Source organism: Echeneis naucrates, chromosome 7 (assembly GCF_900963305.1).
Source record: "Echeneis naucrates chromosome 7, fEcheNa1.1, whole genome shotgun sequence".
Taxonomy (NCBI): Eukaryota; Metazoa; Chordata; class Actinopteri; order Carangiformes; family Echeneidae; genus Echeneis; species Echeneis naucrates.
The window spans coordinates 19,062,013-19,082,158 of record NC_042517.1 but is presented as its reverse complement, the minus strand read 5'-3'; the positions used below and the strand labels follow the sequence as shown (position 1 = coordinate 19,082,158).

At 41.2% G+C, this 20,146-nt stretch overlaps 2 protein-coding genes across 5 annotated transcripts in view; both read left to right on the top strand.

The window, feature by feature from the left end:
• Positions 1–940: 940 nt before the first annotated feature.
• LOC115046769 (specifically androgen-regulated gene protein) lies at positions 941–9,099 on the top strand. Of its 3 annotated transcripts, XM_029507359.1 has the most exons (4): positions 941–1,087; positions 5,121–5,306; positions 5,787–5,925; positions 6,017–9,099. In XM_029507359.1, exons 2-4 carry the CDS (start codon positions 5,202–5,204, stop codon positions 7,492–7,494), a joined length of 1,722 nt encoding a protein of 573 aa, XP_029363219.1. In that variant the 5' UTR covers positions 941–1,087; positions 5,121–5,201; the 3' UTR covers positions 7,495–9,099. The 3 variants fall into 3 exon arrangements, with proteins under 3 accessions (XP_029363219.1, XP_029363220.1, XP_029363221.1); XM_029507360.1 differs by lacking the exon at positions 5,121–5,306; XM_029507361.1 differs by lacking the exons at positions 941–1,087; positions 5,121–5,306 and adding an exon at positions 5,323–5,529.
• A 6,728-nt stretch (positions 9,100–15,827) lies between these two features.
• Positions 15,828–20,146, top strand: part of scube3 (signal peptide, CUB domain, EGF-like 3) — a 66,459-nt gene continuing 62,140 nt past the window's right edge. For both annotated transcript variants that reach the window (XM_029505696.1, XM_029505695.1), the window contains exon 1: positions 15,828–16,261. In XM_029505696.1, the coding sequence (XP_029361556.1) occupies positions 16,162–16,261 (100 nt within the window). In that variant the 5' untranslated portion in view covers positions 15,828–16,161. The remainder of the gene's footprint in view (positions 16,262–20,146) is intronic.

Below are 20,146 nucleotides of genomic sequence, written 5' to 3'. Positions count from 1 at the left end.
AGATTGATTTCTATTAGCGAACAGAAAATTACTTGTTCCATGATAAAATACCATCTAACCTTTGACCTGTTGTACTGTTTTCCCCCAGCAGACTATGGTTTGGGGATTTTTTCTATGGAATAATATACAGTTTTTTACATCTTTGCCTGGAGATAACAAATGGAATTCAGTATTTTACAAACGAACATTGTAATTAATTCAACAGTGGTGGCAAAACTACCAGCTTACTACCTTGATCAAGATACAAACATAATGGGTGAAGGGGGGGGGGGGGGGGGTTGAGTATGAATGTTATGAGATCTTAACTGAAAGGCAAATCAGAGAGAAAAATAAGAGTTATAAGAGCTATAACTGAGGAAAAGCATTCAGGGCCCCTGGTATGAATATCAACAACTTCGGTCCTGGCTGAAGACATTTTGGGTTTTATCAAAATATTCTCTTTCTATTTAATACAAAATAAATTACACGACATATAATGGACATCATCCACTTTAGGGTTATATAGATTCAAAGACTCCTTTGTCCCCCGAGCAATAAAACTGTATAACTCTGCACTAGGTGGGAGGGGGAGGAGTAGCAGGAAGAAAGAGGGATTGGAGAAGATGGGACACTAAAAAAAACTGAATATTTATGGTTGTACATTTGTTGTTTATATATTTCAAACTGTGTGCTTTCTTTTACTGTTCTTGTCGGTGCTGTACCTGCTGGAACAACAATTTCCCTGACGGAGACCTCCCAAGGGATTAATAAAGTCTATCTTATCTTATCTTATCTTATCTTATCTTATAGCCCACTTGACTGCTGTCATCGCATTGGCTCCTCCTTTACACGTCACAGTCAGGTGTTCACTGATTGGCCCCGCGACAACCTGTCCTGCAGCTAATTGGCTCACCTGGCTGCGGTCACTTCCTGTTTTCTGTCCTGGCAGTCAATACTCGTGTAGTGTAGTTTTACTACAGCGAGCAGCGCAGTCAGGGAGCCTGATAATGGACTGAGACCTGCAGACAGATTCATTTCTTCTTTTTATTTACTCAATTTTTTTAAATAAGCAGCTGCGACATTTAACTTCATTTTCCCATCATATCCGGTGAGTTACCAGGAAAGAAAAACCACTCTATTCCTAAACAGCGCTCGTTTTTTCCTGTGTTTCCCCCCCTCACAGTTGATTTAATCTTCACATAAGAGTTGTAAGTTATGACTTAAAAAAGTTGTTTAGTTACTCAAAAACCACAAATCAGCGACTGAGTGTAATCCGTAAATGTTTAGACTGGTGTATGTGAGTCAGTTGTTGAGAATAGATCTCACTCTTTCCCAGGCTTTTATTTCACAGTTTTATTTTTCTCTTTATGAGGTTGTGAGAGTGTTACTGGCCCCATGTACTCAAACTTGCAGCTATTGTTAGAGAGACACCTACATATGATCAGATTAACCCCAATCCATCTTGTATTGTGCTTGGATTTAATTCTTTTCAAAGATGACAAAGTGATTACAAGTGTTTAATCTATCAGTACTTGGTGGTTCAGTGAGGAGACATTGAGTCGGGGAAAGGTACAAATATTTGCACGTTAAAGTCAATAGCAGTCATTTTAATGGGTTAAGCTTCCAGGCTAAACATTAATGAAAATGTTATTTTCACTCCAACGGGTATGAGAGAGTTGCACAACCTGTCGTTCGCCATGAACTTTTGTTTGCGGTTTATCATTGAACCAGTTCCTTCATTGTCTGCCCTTGAACGCATACCTCACATTTTTAACCCCCCCATTTATGAGCAAACTGTAATTTGTCATCATAGGTTGTAAATTACGATTCCCGGGATTGCAATAAATCCGGCTCACAAACTGTGCAGCTGCTATCACAGTAAACATATTAAAGATCTGGAGCAGACCCTCCCCTTCATCGTTAAACCGTTTTATATGCTCATCTCGAATTCAAGTCACATCAGAGCAATCGGTTGATTTTAAGGATCGTCTTCAAAAGACTGGGAAGCAAGCAAAGTGACATTCCTGTCACTATTAAATGCTTACTCAGCTGTGGGTGTAGTAAGCTTATCCGCTGCTGCCCAGCAGGTTTGTTGCCCCGTTCAGGTTTGAGAGGTGTTGGCTGCCGAAGGTTGGACATTAATCTCTCCCTCTGCCGATTTGATGAGAGTTCACAGTAATTAGGAGTTATTAAAGTGTCCTATCGGAGGCCCATGGGTGCTTCGTCAAACAGCTTTCGTTGCCAGAAAACACGTGTGAATGCGGGTGTTGGAGATCAGGTTTTTCCCCAACTGTCCTTGTCATGTCTTCATGTCAACAGGCAGTGACAGTGCTTTTGACTTTTGCATGACATTAACCGGCTCAAGGCTAGGACAACCCGCATATATCTGTGTGGCAGCAAGACTTCAAATTGTAACCTGCGTAAAATTCAAAAAGTCCAAATCCATCAAACCCTTTGTATTCAGTTTTCCAAGAATTTCCCAAATCAGGTCATATATAATCAGATTATGTTTTTCATTTTCTAACCCTCATTTCCAGGTAATTCCTTGTGTTAAATTGAAATTGTCACTTAACCTCTTGTTTGTTTTGAGAAAATAAGTATTAGGGCATAGGGTTTCTCTGTCTAGAAATAACTGGAGAGACAAACATGCTTTTTGATTTTGATTTTTTTTTTTTCACTGTTACTTAATTCGTTTCTTACATATTTTGATGTAATGATCTGAAAATAAAAACTGACACATAACAGACATGAGGAAGTCTGAATTCATCTATGCTTACAACGATGTGGTTGGGAAAGTCCTCCTTATGTAAAACACTTGTTCGATAAAAGTGAGAAATACCAAGCTTCCACTCTTGTAATTCAAATAAATTTCGATTTATCTTTAGACCTAATCTCTCAAGGAAACTATTTCTGAAAGTCTTTTTCAGCTAACCCCTCTCCAGTCTACCAAGACATAATTCATTATGAATTCACTTATTTTTGGTGTAAAATCTGTTATATTTAGTCCAAAGATGTGGTCTTTAAATTCCCATGGGTGTGTAAACCCCCATAAATTTCCCCCCAAAATTTTGAGGATGTGGTAACTGCAGCTCTAAATAACATTTTTGCTTTCATTTTCAAAATTTTACCTCATTCATGCTGATCGAAACTCAATGATGAGGGACACTTGTTGTTTCACACATAAATGAAACAAAGGACCAAAGGAGATTTCTTGGGGGCTGCGTGTGTTCTCCCCCAGAGGAAATTAATGCCACAGTAATTATTCTGATACCTCACAGACCAGAGAATCATCGTACTTCTCCAACATCTTTGTCAGTAAGTTCACAGCCAAACAGTGGCACTGGTTCATAAAGGGATAGTGTAATTCTATTGCAGTTTATATATGTGTCATTTAATGTTCTCTGAGATAAGAGAACAATAAAATTCACTTCGCTTTCCTTCCACAAACACACCTGTACCTGACTGTGCAGCTGCCTGGACATGATGAATAGACATCTAACAGGCTAAAAAGCTTTTATATTTTAATAAAGTCAAAATTTGTGTGACTGTTTACCAAAATATCCACAACAGAGTTTGGACTTGAGTTGTATTAGTATTATTTATTCTTATTTGCTTGTGGTGCATACTAATATATAATGCAAGTCAAGAGGTATGAACTTTGCTTAAAATGGCCTTTTGTTAAAGATCTCATAATCCTATTTGTTCCTAAATTGTCCTATTTGTTCCTAAATTGTCCATCTTTAAGTGAGGATTTTGAAAACCCCCATCCTTGTATCCCTTCAGCAGATGAGTCAGTAATAATCCCTTAAGTTTTTTTTGGCTTGCATGCTTTCCTCAGGCCTGGCACTGGATCATGGGTAGGAAACATGAGTAAGCATCGTATCTCCGCAACAAAAGAAGCCATAAGAATGGTTTCTGTCAGTGTAACGTCCTCCTGTTGTTGCGTTGGAGCCATCAGGGTACTCATATGCATGCATATGCCACAGTCCTAAAACATGCACGCTTAGGTTAATTAGTGATCAGTGTAAATTGCCCACTTAAACAAGTGTGAGTGTGAATGGTTGTTTGTATCTGTGTGTCTCTATATGCCGACTCTGTCACCTGTGCAGGGTATATACCCCACCCTTGCCTAATGTCAGTTGGGATTGGCTCCACGTGCTGAAAACCATTAACCCAGTACCACTAATTGTAGTTCTTTCTGTTGCAGGCAGATATTTTAAGGCTTATGTTAATATATGTCTTCATTACCCATTAACCTGCTGATTATTTTCTCAGCCTAATACTTTGTTCAACCCTTGGTTAATACCACGCAAATATTCAGTCTACTATTATAGATGAGAGTGAAAAGCAAATGTTTGAGTTAGTTTTCAAGCAAAAATGGCAAATGATTAATAGATGATAAAAAAAAGGGTGACCTGATAGTTGAGTAGTTAGGTCACATTGCATGTGGGTGTAAATGCTCTGAGCAGATGAGTTCCCGGATTAATTCCCGTCGGGCTGGACAGAGTCTTTCCTACATGCCATTCTCTTTCTCTCAGCCCCATTTCCTCTCTCTTTACACTGTCCTTCTCAAAAATAGGTTTAACATGAATAGCTTTTATGCTACTAATTGTAATGTAATATTTTTCTGGGAACAGGTGAAGGTAAAAGGAGCTGATATGAATAGCAGAGCTGTATGATTCCATCCTCTATTTGTTGAAATCCAGCTTAAATAAAATTTTCCTATTAATTTATTGATCTAATAACACAATTACCACAACTGGTCACATTTACTTGCATTCGGTATCTCAAATGCCTCTTGTCAGATGAATAGGAGCATTTTCATATTGTGTTGGGTTATGAGTTATTTAGCCGTGAGCTTTTGTTTATGGCATTCGTTTGTCACACTAATGAAAAGGTTTGACATTAATAGTTGCTGTTGTTTTGTTTACTGACTAATTGTGTGCCCTGTTTCCTTTCTGACTTCATCAACTTTTGTTTTCTTACATGTTGCTAGATGTTAATCCTTGTATCATCATTTGGTAAATTGTGTAAAGTGAAGCAAACATTTTGTGGCAACTGTGCCACATGTGGAAATCTCTGATTTGTTGCTTTATTTTTTTCCCCCATCCTGTTCTTACGCTTTCTCCTTGACATTTCAGAGTAGACTCTTGCGGTGAGATTTACACAATTAAAACGGGACCGCGAGACCCAAGTTCTGCCCTCATCCTCTTCCTTATGCAATGCCGAAGAATGACACGTGGCCAGGCGGCGTTGCCATGGAATCCTTGAGCAATATGGACAGTGCTGGGAGCTGCGACAGTGTAATCAGCATGAACTCTGTCTGTGTGAGTGCTGCCGTTGGTTCTCCTCATTTCAGTCGTCTGTCCCACTGACTGCTTGTTGTATGAACTTTGGCCTTTCTGAAAAAACATGACATTTGGCAGTGCTTCTGTTGGAAACAAAGAACTGAGATTTGCGCATCAGACCGCAATGACGAGCGTCTGGGCATTTACTGTCAGTAAGGGATGGTTGAATCGAAGATGATGAGAGGAAGTGAACACGTTTGAGGTGAAATACTCTCATGTTTGTTCAGAGTCAAGTGTTCATAATATAAGTTCTTTCAAATTGACAGGCCCATCTAGAATGAAAAGAGTCCAGGACCGGGACAGGAATGGTGTAATGAGTTTGAACACTAAACAGTTCTGACCTATGGCTCCTAAGGCTGTGTTTACGGTTAGATGGAGAGTGTTGAAGGGTTGAGAAATTACATGAAAATGTATTTTTCTTTCACTACTATAATTTATTTAGATTTATTTTGTGTGCAGAGTGAAGGCAGTATGGAGCATTTATCTGCTGAAGAGAGGGCTTGTCTCATGTATCTGGAAGAAACCATCGAGGCTCTGGAAGTACAAGAGGACAGCGGCTTGTCCAATGATGAACCAGAATCTGGGCCAAAAGTAGATGGTATGCTCGTGTTATATTTTGTTCTGCAGTTTCTCTTAGTTGTTTGTTGTATATGGGGACTTTGTTTTAATACTGTGCTTTTATTTCATAGACATTTCCAGTTTTAAGCCAGATAATTTTCTAAGAGCTGAGAATCAGGACGAAACTTCACCAGAGTCCTTTCCTGCTTCAGCAGCCAACATGCAGAACCTTATGACTCAACCCAAGATTCCTGACACTGACACAGTCACTGCTGGTAAAATCCCTTCATCAGCTACTCAGGCTCGGGTGCTGTGTATATCTACAGATAAAGATGGTAAACCGAAGATTGTTCTGAGTACCGAAGCCTGCCCGGATCAGTCCACTAATGCCTCTCAAATAGATGTGGGTCTGATCCCACCACCCTCAGACTTCATGGACAAACCCTCCCTTCATGCAAATCCAAAGGAATCCCAAGACCTTCTTCCATCTGCAGGGATACCCTGTAATAAACCAGGAGCAACTATTGATTTGGAGCTACTATGTCAGAGAGCGTCTGCAAAGAAAACTTCAGTGAGCTCCTCCAGTACTCAGGAAATAAATATGCACCCACTTGAATTGTCCCACATTCTGAGCAACTCAACCAACCAGATCAGCCCTCCTCTTGAGGCTGCTGCACCCAGAAGTCCACCTGCTGTGGCCCCTAAACCCAAGAGGCTTCCTCCCAACATCGTACTGAAATCACACAAGGCATCTGGGGCTGGCTTGGAGGGCAGCTCAGGACATTTGGTCTCCCCCAGCAGTGAGCGGATGCTGGATCCTCAGAAGGTCCACATTGAGGCTCTCCGAAAGCTTGGCCTCCTAAAAAGTGACGAGGAAGATTCAGGTCCTGCCCTCAGCCCAAAACTTTCTCCCAAAACTAGAACATCAGGGGGAGCTCCTTATTTTCCAATCAGCTCAGCAGCTCCACATATACCTCCAGTGACACCGTCTAACACGAGTGTCAGCGGCCCTCCTCCGGCCTTTATCCCTCCACAGCCTCGTGCTGCTTTGTCACCAAAAGCTAATTCTGCAAGTCTTATTCTCCCAGCACCTGCTGCCTTCAGTGACTCTGTTGAACATTTTCCGTCAGATAATCAACTGTCTTCTGCCGAAGATGTTCCACAGGCTAAAGTCAATGCACAGGTCAGTACGCCTCCTGTCAGGCAGTTAGCCATACCCAAAATCATAGGTGTCAAATCTGCTACCATAGAGCGCTCTGGCTTGGGTCTTAGCAGCTATATGGTAAGTCAAGACTACAAAGAAACTGGCAAAGGTGTCGGTGGTGCGCTGAGCCCCAGTCAACTGCGTAACTGTCGTCCCCGTCCTGCCTCTCTGGGAAGCAGAAAGGAATTTTCAAGTACTCAGATGGAGGTTTTGCAGCCAGCAAGTGCCAAGAGTCAAGAGTCAAAGTCACGTAGGTCCATGCCCGCCTACACCCCCCCACAGAACTCTGGAGACTCTCAGAAGCTGCCTCGGTCGCAAGGCATCAGTGTGCTGATCTGCCCTCGTTCAGAAAATGAAGAGGACCGTCGCGAGGCCCTGAAGAAGCTGGGACTGCTCAGGGACTAATGCACCGTCACCACATTTTACATCTCAACTCAACACCACAAACATCCTTCAGACACTATATTTCATTCACAGTTGATGAAGGTGTTACAGACCGATCGGGAAGCAGCTTGACCACATTTAACTTTAATATCGTCAGGTCACATTTTCATTTTCTTATCTCTGACATTATACAGATAAATATACAGTATTTTATTCCCCATTCAATCAAAGACTTGGGATACTTACTTTCACATTGTTGATCTGGTGTTTGTAAAGTAAACTGTTTCTTCTAAGAGGCAATGGGTGTGAGTTATTTTATCACTATAATATGTCTTTTGATTGACAGAGCAACACCTTTTTATATAACCCTCAGCTTTCACAGGTTATTCTGTGTTACTGTTACACCGATATGAGACCTGTTCCCTTTTTTACTTCCCCTTTTATATGCTTTTAAAGGTCACTCTAAACATTTTCATTTCCTAAAATCTACTGGAAGGTTTTATGCTCTAGCTCGGCTCTCTAGGCGGCTTGTCACATTTGCCAAGAATTGCACAGGACCAGTTTGTTTAATGCAGTTTTGTTCAGAATGTTAAAGCCTCATTAATTTGAAAGCATAAAAATCTTGGACAGTATTCTGCACATCGCTTCAACATACCATACTGACCCTAAAAGTTGGTGGCTGTTTGAGGATAAGAATTTGAAGCATGTGGATTGCATGGCTGTGCAGATACGCGTCAAAACGCATAAACTTGTTTCGTAGCAACATTTAGTGGTGTTTGTACGGGTCCAGTTAAACAGTTAAACATGAGCCCATCGAACAAGTATAAATTTGTATTTGGAATAAGTCATTTTCATTCAGTTTGATACATGTTCATGCTCAAATCGCATCCAGAAACAATGTAATTTCTTGCTCCAGTTCACCTTTTATCGGATGCTGTAGTGAGAGAACTGGCGCAACCTGTTTTATTGCCTGCTTGTTGAACCTTCATACAGAACCTTTATTGCATGTGGTGGCACATTGATTAGCAAACAGTTTGCCTAAAAAAAAAAAATAAATACTGCTGCAGGTACTTGGAGACAAATGGATTTTCTCTATCCTTTAATCTGCTGTTAAGGTCACCTGCTGTGGTGAAAATTAAGTTCGATTTGACAAAAAATTTCTCTGCAGTAGTTGCATAAGGTAGCTGAGCTCAAAAACTTTTATATCAACAAATTTTTCAAATTTTGGACCACAACATAACTTTCCAGAGGATATTGGAGGACTGGCATGTTGAAAAATAACAAACATTTTCTTGGTGGAGCTCTGCATTAACCATTGTTCTTCTATTGTGCAATAAGACCTACTCATTGTATCAGTGTGTCATCTCTAAATGAATGCATCAGTGTCAAGAGCCAAATCGTGTGTCACCGCTCTTGCCATTCTTTTAACCCTGCCCTACACAACTTTATTTTTACATTTTTTAATTTCGATTTTATGTTTATTTGATCACACCCAAGATTTCTTATTAACTTACATTTGCAGCCATTATCCAATTTGTGCCTTATCTGATCTATAAAGAAAATATTTTCATATGCCTCTGTGGGTGTTTGTTCGCATAATTTTCCAATGAAAATAAACCCCTGGTTGTTATCTATGTGGTGGGGGGGGGGGGGGGGCAAGTGGAAAAAGAATTATAATTTTGCTTTGAATACTAACTAAAAGAAAAAACACGTGCATAAGTGATAATGAATTAATTGTATGCTATTCATCATACCCTTGAGAAATCAAAAGCTATTATCAGACTAAGAATCACTTGTGTATTGCATTGTAATTAGTTTCTTCTATAACGGAGATGCTGTCTTACACCAATGCCAGCCAAAGAGGAAGCAGCCATGTGGTGTCATTCCTAACACATGCTGCTTTGTGCTCCTCTCTGGCATGCTGGCATGCGAACTATCTTTCCTTTTCACCTGCTCTGTCTATTGTGCCACTGCCACCAGACCTGACAGCCGAAGACCTGGCGACAGTTCATGTCACTTTCACTGTCTGCTGCTTTGAATGCCATATAACATATCACAACAGTTTGCATAGTTTCCTTAATTCGTGGCATTCTGCGCTTGAAGTCAAAGACATAAGATGGAATCTAAGATGGAGGACTGAAAATAATCAGCAGGTATTTGTGATATAAGAGTAAAAGGGCTATAACTTTATGAGAGTAATATTAAGTAGAATAAACCAGTGTTTGATCATCTTTGTTTTTGTTTTTTTGTTTTGTTATGCCTACGACTTGCATCATGTAAAGTATTCAGTGTGAACATGCTGATCATCCCAAGAGGTTTTAAATTGTAAGAGGGGGGCGCAGGAAAGTTAAAGCAGGGAGGGAAATATGGCTGCACAGGTGAGGTAAGGGGCAAAGGACCATGGGAAACGAGTTATTGTCACCATGCCGGTTCATTATGACTGCTGGTCATCAACTTGAGCAGCAGCAGCAGTGACTGGGACAGACAACTTATGGAGACATTCCACACCTTCTACAGCAATATCGAAATATAACAAGATACAAATAAACAAGGTAAGAAATGCCAAGAAAACAAACGAACTCGGCTGAAATTCATCACCTTTTTAAACTTTCCTCAGTGTCACGGTGAATTGTGAATTTTCTGTTTCCAGCCAAAGAGAGCCAACGATAATGGTTAATTCGGCAGCCTTTTCATTGCGGCAAATTAGCTAAAATGTACGGAGATTTGGATTTCAGAATAATACAAGGTTCAATTTGTACTCCAGAGCTACCTAACTTCCTGTTTGCGACCCCCAAATTATGGGACCTGTAGTTCCGGAATGTAGAGCAGTTCATCTTCCCAGGCTAAAGTAAGATAATAAGTTAAGGTGCAAAAGAACAATTTTAACTTAAGTTCCAAATGTTTTCACCTTCACTTTGTTTACAGTGATTCATGACTTGTATGGTGGTAGTGGTGGTTGGAGTTTTTGGTGAGTTTTTCTGTGGATGATTTCGGGAGGTTGGAGTTTGAAGGTGACAGAATTCCTCTGCTCCACAGAAACAGCTCTACCACTAGAGGGCAGTCCAGATTGATGTTTGTGCACTAGTGCAAGATTTAAGATGTGCATGCAAACATCAGTCTGCTTTTTCACAAATCATGTTTTAGACAGACAGCAGTGAAGATTTGAATCGCGTCTGTCACAACTTTCACTTCAATCCAAAAAATAGTGGGAAGTGGTTGTGCTCCATTTTCCTGTGTGCACAGTGAGTTGGTGTCATGAGCAACAGATGTGTTTTTGTTAGCGTTTTCTTTATGTTTTTTTTTTTTTTTTTAGTTTTCTTGATTGGTTCTCATCCTTTTAAAATGATTAATTGTGAAGCTCTTGTTTTCTTATTCTCATTTATCTATCATATGAGGTCATAATTGTTTCGAAAAGGGCACAAATGAGGATCACACTGCATTTGCTGTAGATTAGATGAGGTTTTATTTCCACTAATAAATAATAAATACAGATATGACAACTTGATTATCATTCACACAAAACCTGGCAAAGATTATCAAGTCAGTTTACTTTGAATCCAGCCAAATGGTAACAAGTTTGCATCAGTAAGTCCTTGCCCCCCCCTCAAAAAAAAGATGAATCCAAATCATTGACTTTGACTCACTTTCCATTTTATTTGCTTGATATGTTCAAGTGCTTTCAAAATGTGGAAAGATTAGGGGATTTTTCTATAATTTGGTTGACTGATTAAATGACTAATTAAAATGAATGTGGTTCAGCTGTTAATCCATGAAATGTCTCATAAAACCAGCTTTTGTACGGGAAACAGGACTTTATGCTTTTGAAGTGAATAAGTAATAATTAAGTGTTTTGTTGTTGTTTTTTTGTTTTTTTGTTTTTTTTTTGTATTGCCTGTGAGGTCAGAATGAGCCTGAACCAGCGTGACTTTGAGAGCCAAGTCTGGTCCTGAGCTGCAGCTTTTATCGTTCAAAAAAAAAAAAAGAAAAGAAAAAATCGCTTTGTCTGATTTCTTCTCAAGGAAATGATTCAAGTCTGAGTATTAGCAAAGAATGTAAGAACTGAATGTGAGTGATTTTCTGGAAAGTTTTACTCATCACAGTTACTATGACCCTTAAACATTAGCATCAAATTTTGATGATCTTAGAAATGATAACGTGTTCTAAATGGGAACTGATGTTTTTTCACTCCCAAAACACTTCAGGTTTTCACGATATTCAGCATTCTGTAACACATATGCGCTTTGACAAAGCTCTTTGGAGACACTCCCTGAGGTTACATTTAAAGCAGGTAGGCGTTGTTGCTGTGCTATCAGGCTAGACAGTGAACTCATGGGACTTCCCCACCATCCTGGTCGTGTACTGTGCTTACCTACTTACATGCTGTCTGTCTGAAAGAGGCTGCCGAAAGCCTCGTCCCGCTCTCCAGATATGAGTTGATCATAGAGGATTAGTGGAGACAAAGTGGCACAGAGCCACTGCTGAGTGTGCTGGGGTTTAAGCATGCCCGGCCCAGTACTGTGTCATCAAAAAAGGTTTACTTAAAATATACGGGTATTATCGTTTTCCTTGGTATGGGTGTGTGCACAAGTACTGTTATACAATTTTATTTATTTATTTATTTTTTTGTATGATGGTTTTTGATACCTTGAATGATACGAGCTCATCAGAGAGGATTAAACTTGGGATCTTAACAGGACAATGTCTCCCATATGTATCATTTGATCTTGATGACTCCACTTGTGCATGTACACACACACACACACCAAATATGATACGCACACAGGCAAATATCCCCTCCAGCAGCCACATGCTCACTCATGCTGCTAACGAGCTTGTCCATATCTTGTCTACCTCCCTGGTCCTGCGTTGTAAAGACTGGCACTAAACGAAAACAGTCCCTCACAACATGGATCCAAAGAATCTTGAGATCACTGATGAGAGAATTTCATCTCGAGAAACACTTCCAGGAGTTCAATGTAGCAAATGCACCAAGTGTGAATAGGTTTGTGCTACTGGATTTCTTTTTCATCCAAGATGTGCCAGAAGTAACATTTGACAGGCAAGAATAGGCCTTGGAGCCAGTTTAAGTGGCCGTGGGCACTTATCAAGTCTGTTGCAACTGACTTGATAAGTGTAATTCTTTTCTCCCTCTCCTGCTCTCCTGCCTTCTGTTAGTGCCAGTGACGGAGGCTGCGGTCAGGAGGCATTCCTGGGGCAAACCCACAATGTTCGCTGGGATGCCTGTACTAAAGTGTGGAACTCAGCAAGCCACTCCGCTCCCCTGTGGGGCTGGCATGGTGAGTACCAAAAGATCCTGCTGGGCCTGCGGTGGTGCTGGTAACCTTGCATAGGAAGTACCTGCAGAGAGGAGAAAGAAGGGGGAGAAAGAGGCAAAGGTTCTGAGCTGTGAGTCTTGGCATTTTCACACAAATATTTCAGACAATTGGGGGCATAAAAGTCCAAGTTGAAGCAAGTAAATGAGGAGGTGAGGTGGCGCATCCCCATGTATGACCATCTGGATTGGAACATTAGGTTCTCTCTGGGGCCTCCAACTTCTTAGTTCATTAGCATGCAATGTAGTGTGGCTCTCACAGATGCCTTCCAACATGCATCCGTCTTGCATTTATATTTCTGCAACAGCTGTTGGTGCATTGTCTGACTTTGATTTTTCAAAATTACAAGCAGGTAGCAACATCATTGCCTGAAACAAACGAGTGGGGAAATTTGTTGCCTTCTGATTTATGAGAAATGTAAAAATTGGAGTTTCCAGACAACCATCGGTGGAGATGGAACAGTTCTAGCTGTTGTTAAATTTGGTATTTGACATACATCATACGTTATTCATCCACATGGGATTTTATGATCTTAAAAGAGCAAGCTACAAACTGATATTGCCTTTTAAATTGAGAAAATTCCTGCTGGTTCAGAAGTAGTAGCAGTTTAAGTTGCTTAAGAACTGTTTGACTCTTTGTTAGACCTGATATCATTAAGGTTTCATTTGACTTATAGTTTGTGAAAGATCTTTCTCGACAACTCCCACATTCTTGCACTACTCTTCACCCAGTGCGTAACCCAAGGCCTTTTTACATGACGAGTATCATAAATTAAACATGATCTGGGCTTCCCTCTTGTGTGAGTCTTGGTTCAAAAATAGCTCGGTTTGATGCACAGTGCAATGCCTGCGCACAGCTCTTTGTCTTTAGTGACGTGTTGCCAAGAAAAGTGCGCTGATCCTCCAGTGTGACTTGCACTCAGGCTCCGTGGCAACTGTGCTTTGACTTTCTCCAACTCCCCGAGTGACTCTGAGCTCCTTTGGTTATACAAGTGCTCACAATTACCCAGAGATTTGGACACAGTGACATAGGATATTTCCATATTCCAGACGGATGTTGTTTTAATTACACTGAACTGCTTGACTTTGTGTTGTGGATTTACATTTTTTTTCCCCTCCTGTGGATGCAAAGTGGATTCTCAGAAGGTTATTCCTTTGTAGTGAATATCTTATTCATGGCAAAATATTTGGTAGTATGAAAAACCATAGTGAATAGCACAGTTGGCAACATGTCTGTCTTTGCATCTACAGCAGTTACAATTTGATGCATAATGTTTTAACTGCAGACAAAATTCTGATAAGATGCAAGATAAGGAAAAATAATCCTTTCTCCTTCCCCTCTGTCATCAGCGAGTTCACATTATACGTGGCTCACAGTGTCTGCGTTGTCTGAAGAAAATAGGGCTGTTATCTCCAATCAGCCTTATTGTGAGACCCTAATTATATTTGATTGAGGGAAAAAATTGCACATGGGAGCAGGCGTGATAATTATAGTGTAGAATCTGCCTGTACAATGAAATAGAAACGTAAACGCATCAACACAGATGATTGAGTTAGGTGATAATACAGGCAGTAGCAGATGTGGGACTGCAGATGATATTCCTCAAATGCCATCGAATGCCAGTTCAAAGCGGAGCTGAGTGAGGCCCTTGCGATTGGCGATTTTGGCTGATGGTGCAAGAGTGAAAATTTGAATCCCATTCAACTTCAAATCAAAACTCTTTGGATGGTGACACTGTTTATCCTTTCCTCTGCTTTTATTCGAACTTCGAAAATAGTGTATCACATAATGAACACCAAACAGGGCTTTAGCTGTTCACCACCAAGAGCAAAAATCACTGAGGGAGATGTGGCACTGAAGCCAAATCTGCTGCAGGTATAAGATGGCGTTGGTCATAGTTTATGAACCAGATGCCCCAATGATCAGTTGCATTGTTTATGGTTCCTATGCCAGATGATTATCATATAAAGCTTTCATCAGTGTTCCTATAAACAATTAATAATTGTTAGTTAGCATAGCTGAGGAACTCTGAACAGCTGGTGTAGTTTATTCGTTCAGCACAATAACCTCTTATCTGCAGGGAGGACATTTGAATAATAACACACACACACACACACAAAAGATGCATAGGTCATTTTCATACTAGTCACACATACATTTGGATTTAATTTCTTTATGCAGGGCCCGCTCCAGTTATAACAGGAATATGAAATTGCTTGGGAGCCCTCAATTGACCTTGTAAAAGGGATAATATGCAGGCAAATCAGTCGATATATAAAAGAAAAACTGAAGATTTTCATTTTCCATTTTCAAAGAAGTTTTGCAATTAAGTCCATAACGTGGTCAGCTGAACTTTTAACTTCACACTTACTTGATGGGATGAGATATTCAAAGAACAATGATTCGGCTTTCTTAAAAATGATGTTCATTGTTGACAAAGTATTTATTATTATTATTATTATTATTGATGGCATTGATCATCCATCCCTGAGATGCTGGTTATGACCCTGAAAAACAGGCGTTTATCGGTCTGTGTGTTGTTTTGGATCAGACTCCTCCACAGACTGCAGGAGTAAAATCAAAATCCAATCTCCAGGCAAGCCGATTACTTTTTGATACTGGCGACATTTTCTCAGTCCATCCAGCCTCTTACCGCTTTTTCGGCAGCGTGATTTTTATCAATTTTATCCACAATAACACGACGGAACACTTTAGTTATTTTATCAGGGGGAGTCTCAGGTGGAACCGACCAGGTAGACGCACGAGCCATACCCTCCCTCCGTGCGCATGCATGTGGTGGTAGGACGGGTCCACCATTAATCCGAGCCGCACCTGAGAGAAGAGAGAGGGAAAAAAAGAGGTGAAGGAGTCCGGAGCGCGAACGCGGCTTCCTCTTCTCCCCTCCCCCTTTACACCCCGCCGCTCAATCTCTCTCTCTCTCTCTCTCTCTCTCTCTCTCTCTGACTGACTGCCTCTCTCCCCTTTCTTAAATTGACATTGGTCTGGCTCGAAACATGATAACAAAAACTCCAGTCTGCGCTCCGCGTTGTCGGGCTGCTGTCCTCAAACCCGATTTCTCGAAACTCAAATAAGGAGGCGTGAGGAGGTTTATTATTAACATTATTATTATTATTATTATTATTATTATTATTATTATTATTATTATTATTATTATTTAAAAGGAAAAAAGGAGGGAGGGAGGTGGGGTCGCACTGGATCCTGTCAGCGGGCGCTAAGAGGGAATAACAAGAGACCTTTATTAGCACTCACACACCCTCGTATGTGCTGCTGCTGCTGCTGCGCATCGTAGAGCTTTTAGGAAAAGTGCTGCCGTTCAACTACAGTGAAAGTTAACATGTATGTGCATGCCGTGATACGCGCAAGTCTTGGATTTGTAGGTTTCTGCCTGGTCGTCTTTGTCCAACAGTCAGCTTCAGGAAGTAAAACCACTCAAGGTAAGTTTTCAAGGTAACAGCTCTGATTGTGCTGCAGCTTTTTTTTTTTTTTTTTGGCTTTCCTCTTTGGTGCCTCATTAGTAGATTTATTGGGTGCGCTTTGGAAGGCAGCAAAAATGTGATCAGCCATCTAAATAAAATTACTTTTTTTTCCTTGTGTGTTTATGTTTGTTAAATTGCGAGCAGAGTATTTTGAAATGCAGACTGACTTTTTTGTGGCTTTGATCCATTGGTTATTCTTAGTTAAATTCACTCAGAGCCTTCTCTTATATCACTGTCTACATTTGAAATTTCTCCAAGGCTGTTTTCTTCTGTCACTGTGTTCAGCTGCTTTATATTGCTGCAGACTTGCCCTGGCAGATATCAAAGCTAGGAAGGGAAATGTAATGAGGCTTAAATTAAGTTTCACTGAGAACTTGATGTTGTCAGAAGAAGAAAAAGCAGCCGTCTTTGATCTTCAAACAGCATCGGCAGTGTGAATTGTTATGTTTCATAGCTATTCCAGCAGGTAATTGTAGTGAGACTACCAGGAGGCATTTGTCACAATCCAGACAAGTATTTGACACCAGCCTGTAACACACATATGGAGGAGTCTGTGTCTGTCGGACACTGCAGCTACAGTATCGTCCAGCCCAGCTGGCTGCCCTCTTGCTCCCTTGTCTTGTGAGAAATTATTCAGACCAGACAAGGGCAGCCTGAATCAAAAACCTCAGCACCTTACAGGAGCGAGACAGACACGGTGTGCTATGCCCTCCATTTCCAATCCTCTCAGTCTTTTCCTCCAGGTTTTCATCACTTAATTTTCTCACAATACAAAGTGCCAAGCCAGAGCTGCCAGAAGTATTTGCATGCAAAGACACATCACGGTTCCTGTGTGAGTGTTGATTGTGGTCGGTGATGTTTTGCACACACAAAAAGACATCTCTCGGGCGGTCGACAAGGCAAAAAGAGAAAGGGGGTGGGTGACTATTTTGCATCCTGGGTGGTCTGCCCCCACTTGTGGGAAAACTCAATATTTACATTTTGCAATTAGAACTACTTTTTTCTCACTTTATTTTCCACAACATCGATCACACACTTCCTTGTAGTGTGGAATGCTTCTGTATGAGAGTCTCTCTATAGTGGTGTGCACCTGTTTGTTGGTACCACAGTGAAACATTGGGCGACCACCTTTTGATAGGCCCCTCTCTAGTTCCTGTGTTTATGAGTGCAAGATAAGCAGCCCTGCAGTGACATATTATCTGTGTTTGGTTCTGAAGTTATCTGTGAGCATATTTTGTGCCTAAGTGAAAATAAATATAGTGTTTGATGTCGGTGGCGAGTCTGTGGCACTGACAAGTCTGCAAGCTGGGAACAATTTTAAAAAATGCAGAAACAGAGAGATGAACAGGGGCTAGAAAAAAAAAAGCTGCACGATTTGTCAGCTCAATATTTATTCAATGCAGATGTTGCAGACAAGAGTCTTTGTCTTTCATCAATGTCAGTCTAATCATGGCACTGAGTTTCAGGCATCAGTCATTACTACGGGAAGGGGGGGAGTGAAAGAGCAGTGGAATGAGGGAGGGAAGGTTTCAGGATGTGGTGGAGAGAATGACAAAGAAGGGAAAAATGAGAGTGGGGAAACAGCAGAGATTAAGGGAGCGGAGACAGACAGTGAGAGAGGAGGTTTCTTAGCAGGGCGAGCAGCAACAAGCGAGGAAAAGAGAAGGAGAGGAAAGAGGGGAGCCAGAAACGTCATGGCAAATCACTCTCCCTCGAACAGAGTCGGGAGCTCCTCGCTAATGCAGTGGCACCAAGGCAACGGTTGGTGTGTGGCTGACATGCTGCCGTGGCTGACTGTGTTGGTGTAACCTCTGCTCCGGGGCCTGAGGGTCTAAAGACACAGGGCTGACTGAGCGGGGAGGAAGGCCAGATCCAGGCCTGGGCACACTGTGGGAACCAAGCAGCCTTGGCAATATGAGGCCCAAGTGACGGGGAGGCTTACCTTGAGATGTTGCCTGAGTCTCCACTATGAACGAGATGGAAGGGAAGGAGAAATCCCTCTTCCACCCACCCCCAACCCCCACTCACCACTTTCCTTTTTCACCTAACTCTTGCTTTGTTTGCTTTGTCCCCGCTTCTTTTCCTTTGCACTTAATGAAGTAGCTGTGCTTTTTCTCTGTCAGCCATAAGCAACGAATGCGTTACACCCACTGTGTCAGAGAGCTCCCTGTCAGCCGATGTTCTATTTATATTTTTGCAACATTAAAGATATGCACCGCTCCCCTCTGCCTCTTTCACTACTTTCTGCAGTCCTCTCCAGCCCACTTTTGTTACTTGATCGAAGGCTGGGTATGCTTCAGGTCTGTGTAAGCATGCAAATGTCAGTATATGGGTGCACATAGTTAGCGACAATGAGGGAGTGCATGAGCTCCTTCTGGTGATTTGGACAGTTCTTTCAAACTGTGCATGAAGACAAATTAACGAACCATCTAATAGGCCTTTTTATTTCTATGAAGCCCTTTGGCCTTGAACTTTTGGGCAGGGTGGGGTACTGGATCCTCCAAAAGTAGAAACTCATCTCACTTTAACGTTTTTGACACCATTTTCATCACTTTTACTCTCATTTCTGTGTGTGTGTTTTCAGTGTTGCCCCTGAGTCCCAACAAGCTCGCATACTGGTATTTGTTGAATTTCTGCACTTAACACCTCAGAGATTGGATGTACCAAAACACAAGTAGCTGCAAAAGCAGCTAATTGTCTGTCAAATTCCAGGTACACCGTTTTCATCAGGGTACATGTTTCTCAGCTGGAGAATGGAAGATATATTCAGGTCAACCAGGGAAAAAGATGACATCTCATTGGGATGCTCTGTGAAGTTAAGGGTATTGTGAATCAGGATCCAGGGTTTTGGATCACTTGTTTTAGTGACAGGTCACTGTAACTAATTTCCCCCTATCCAGTTCTCTATGTAAGCCCAGTTAAAGCAAATGACCTCCTAACGTGAAAGTTTTTTTCCCCCCTTAAAGAGAGAGAGAGAAAAAAAAATCCTCCCGTGCACAGCTTGTCTTTTCCATCCTTGCAGCAGTCGTGCATTGTCAGCTAGTTTGGTAGTTTTTATGATTGGAGTGCCTGAGGCAGGTCGCCCCTCGGGCTAACCTTCAGCCACTAGTTGGTGAGTGGATGGAGGGGATCAATCCTGCTTCACTTTACCACTCAGCAGACGCACTTACAAAGCATAGGCCTGACAAGTGCTGCTCCAGAGCTGTACATGTTGTTACAGAACAGCAGAGAGATTATTGTCTTGGCATTACTTGAGTGGTGAAATCACTTGATAACAATTCTGTCCAAGAGCAGTGCAGTATGAATCATGAAAATGACTTTGATCTGTGGGTGTGTTGTGAAGACAAGTGAATGTGGATGGCTGTGATGAGTGATTTTAGAATGGATATAAATGACTGCACTTAGCCAACTGTAGTTCTTTCACTCCCCAAGCCAAGACTCCATTAGTGATGGAGAATCTTTTAAAAACAGAATGGCCCCTGCTTATTGTCCCTTTTTAGTTATTTTTCTTTTTTTTTTTTGGTAAATGCTTTCAGTTGTAGAGCAGACAGGCTCATGTAAAGTTGAAACTGTCTGGTACAAGTTGTGACCCAAGGCTATTCAGTGAGTCTTCGTTCTGGACAGCTGCTCACTTTCATCCTGGCCGCTGGAATGTATAACCAAGACATTTTCCTCTCTGCAACAGAGTGTCAAAGTTTCAGGCCTTTAAAAAAACAAAAAACAAAACCTGACTTCCCATTCAAGGTCTGAAAAACAAGAATTTCAGTGAATGCACTTTCCAAAGGATTGTTTGGAAAATTGCATTGTTACAGGTGTAAGTTTTGCTCCCACATTTCCATTTAG

What these genes read in the sequence shown, in the direction of transcription:
- LOC115046769 (XM_029507359.1), top strand. Translation starts at nt 5,202, where the DNA reads ATGCCGAAGAATGACACGTGGCCAGGCGGCGTTGCCATGGAATCCTTG. An exon ending in TCAGCATGAACTCTGTCTGT is followed by an intron (nt 5,307 to 5,786) that starts GTGAGTGCTGCC and finishes TTTTGTGTGCAG; the next exon opens with AGTGAAGGCAGTATGGAGCA. An exon ending in ATCTGGGCCAAAAGTAGATG is followed by an intron (nt 5,926 to 6,016) that starts GTATGCTCGTGT and finishes TTTATTTCATAG; the next exon opens with ACATTTCCAGTTTTAAGCCA.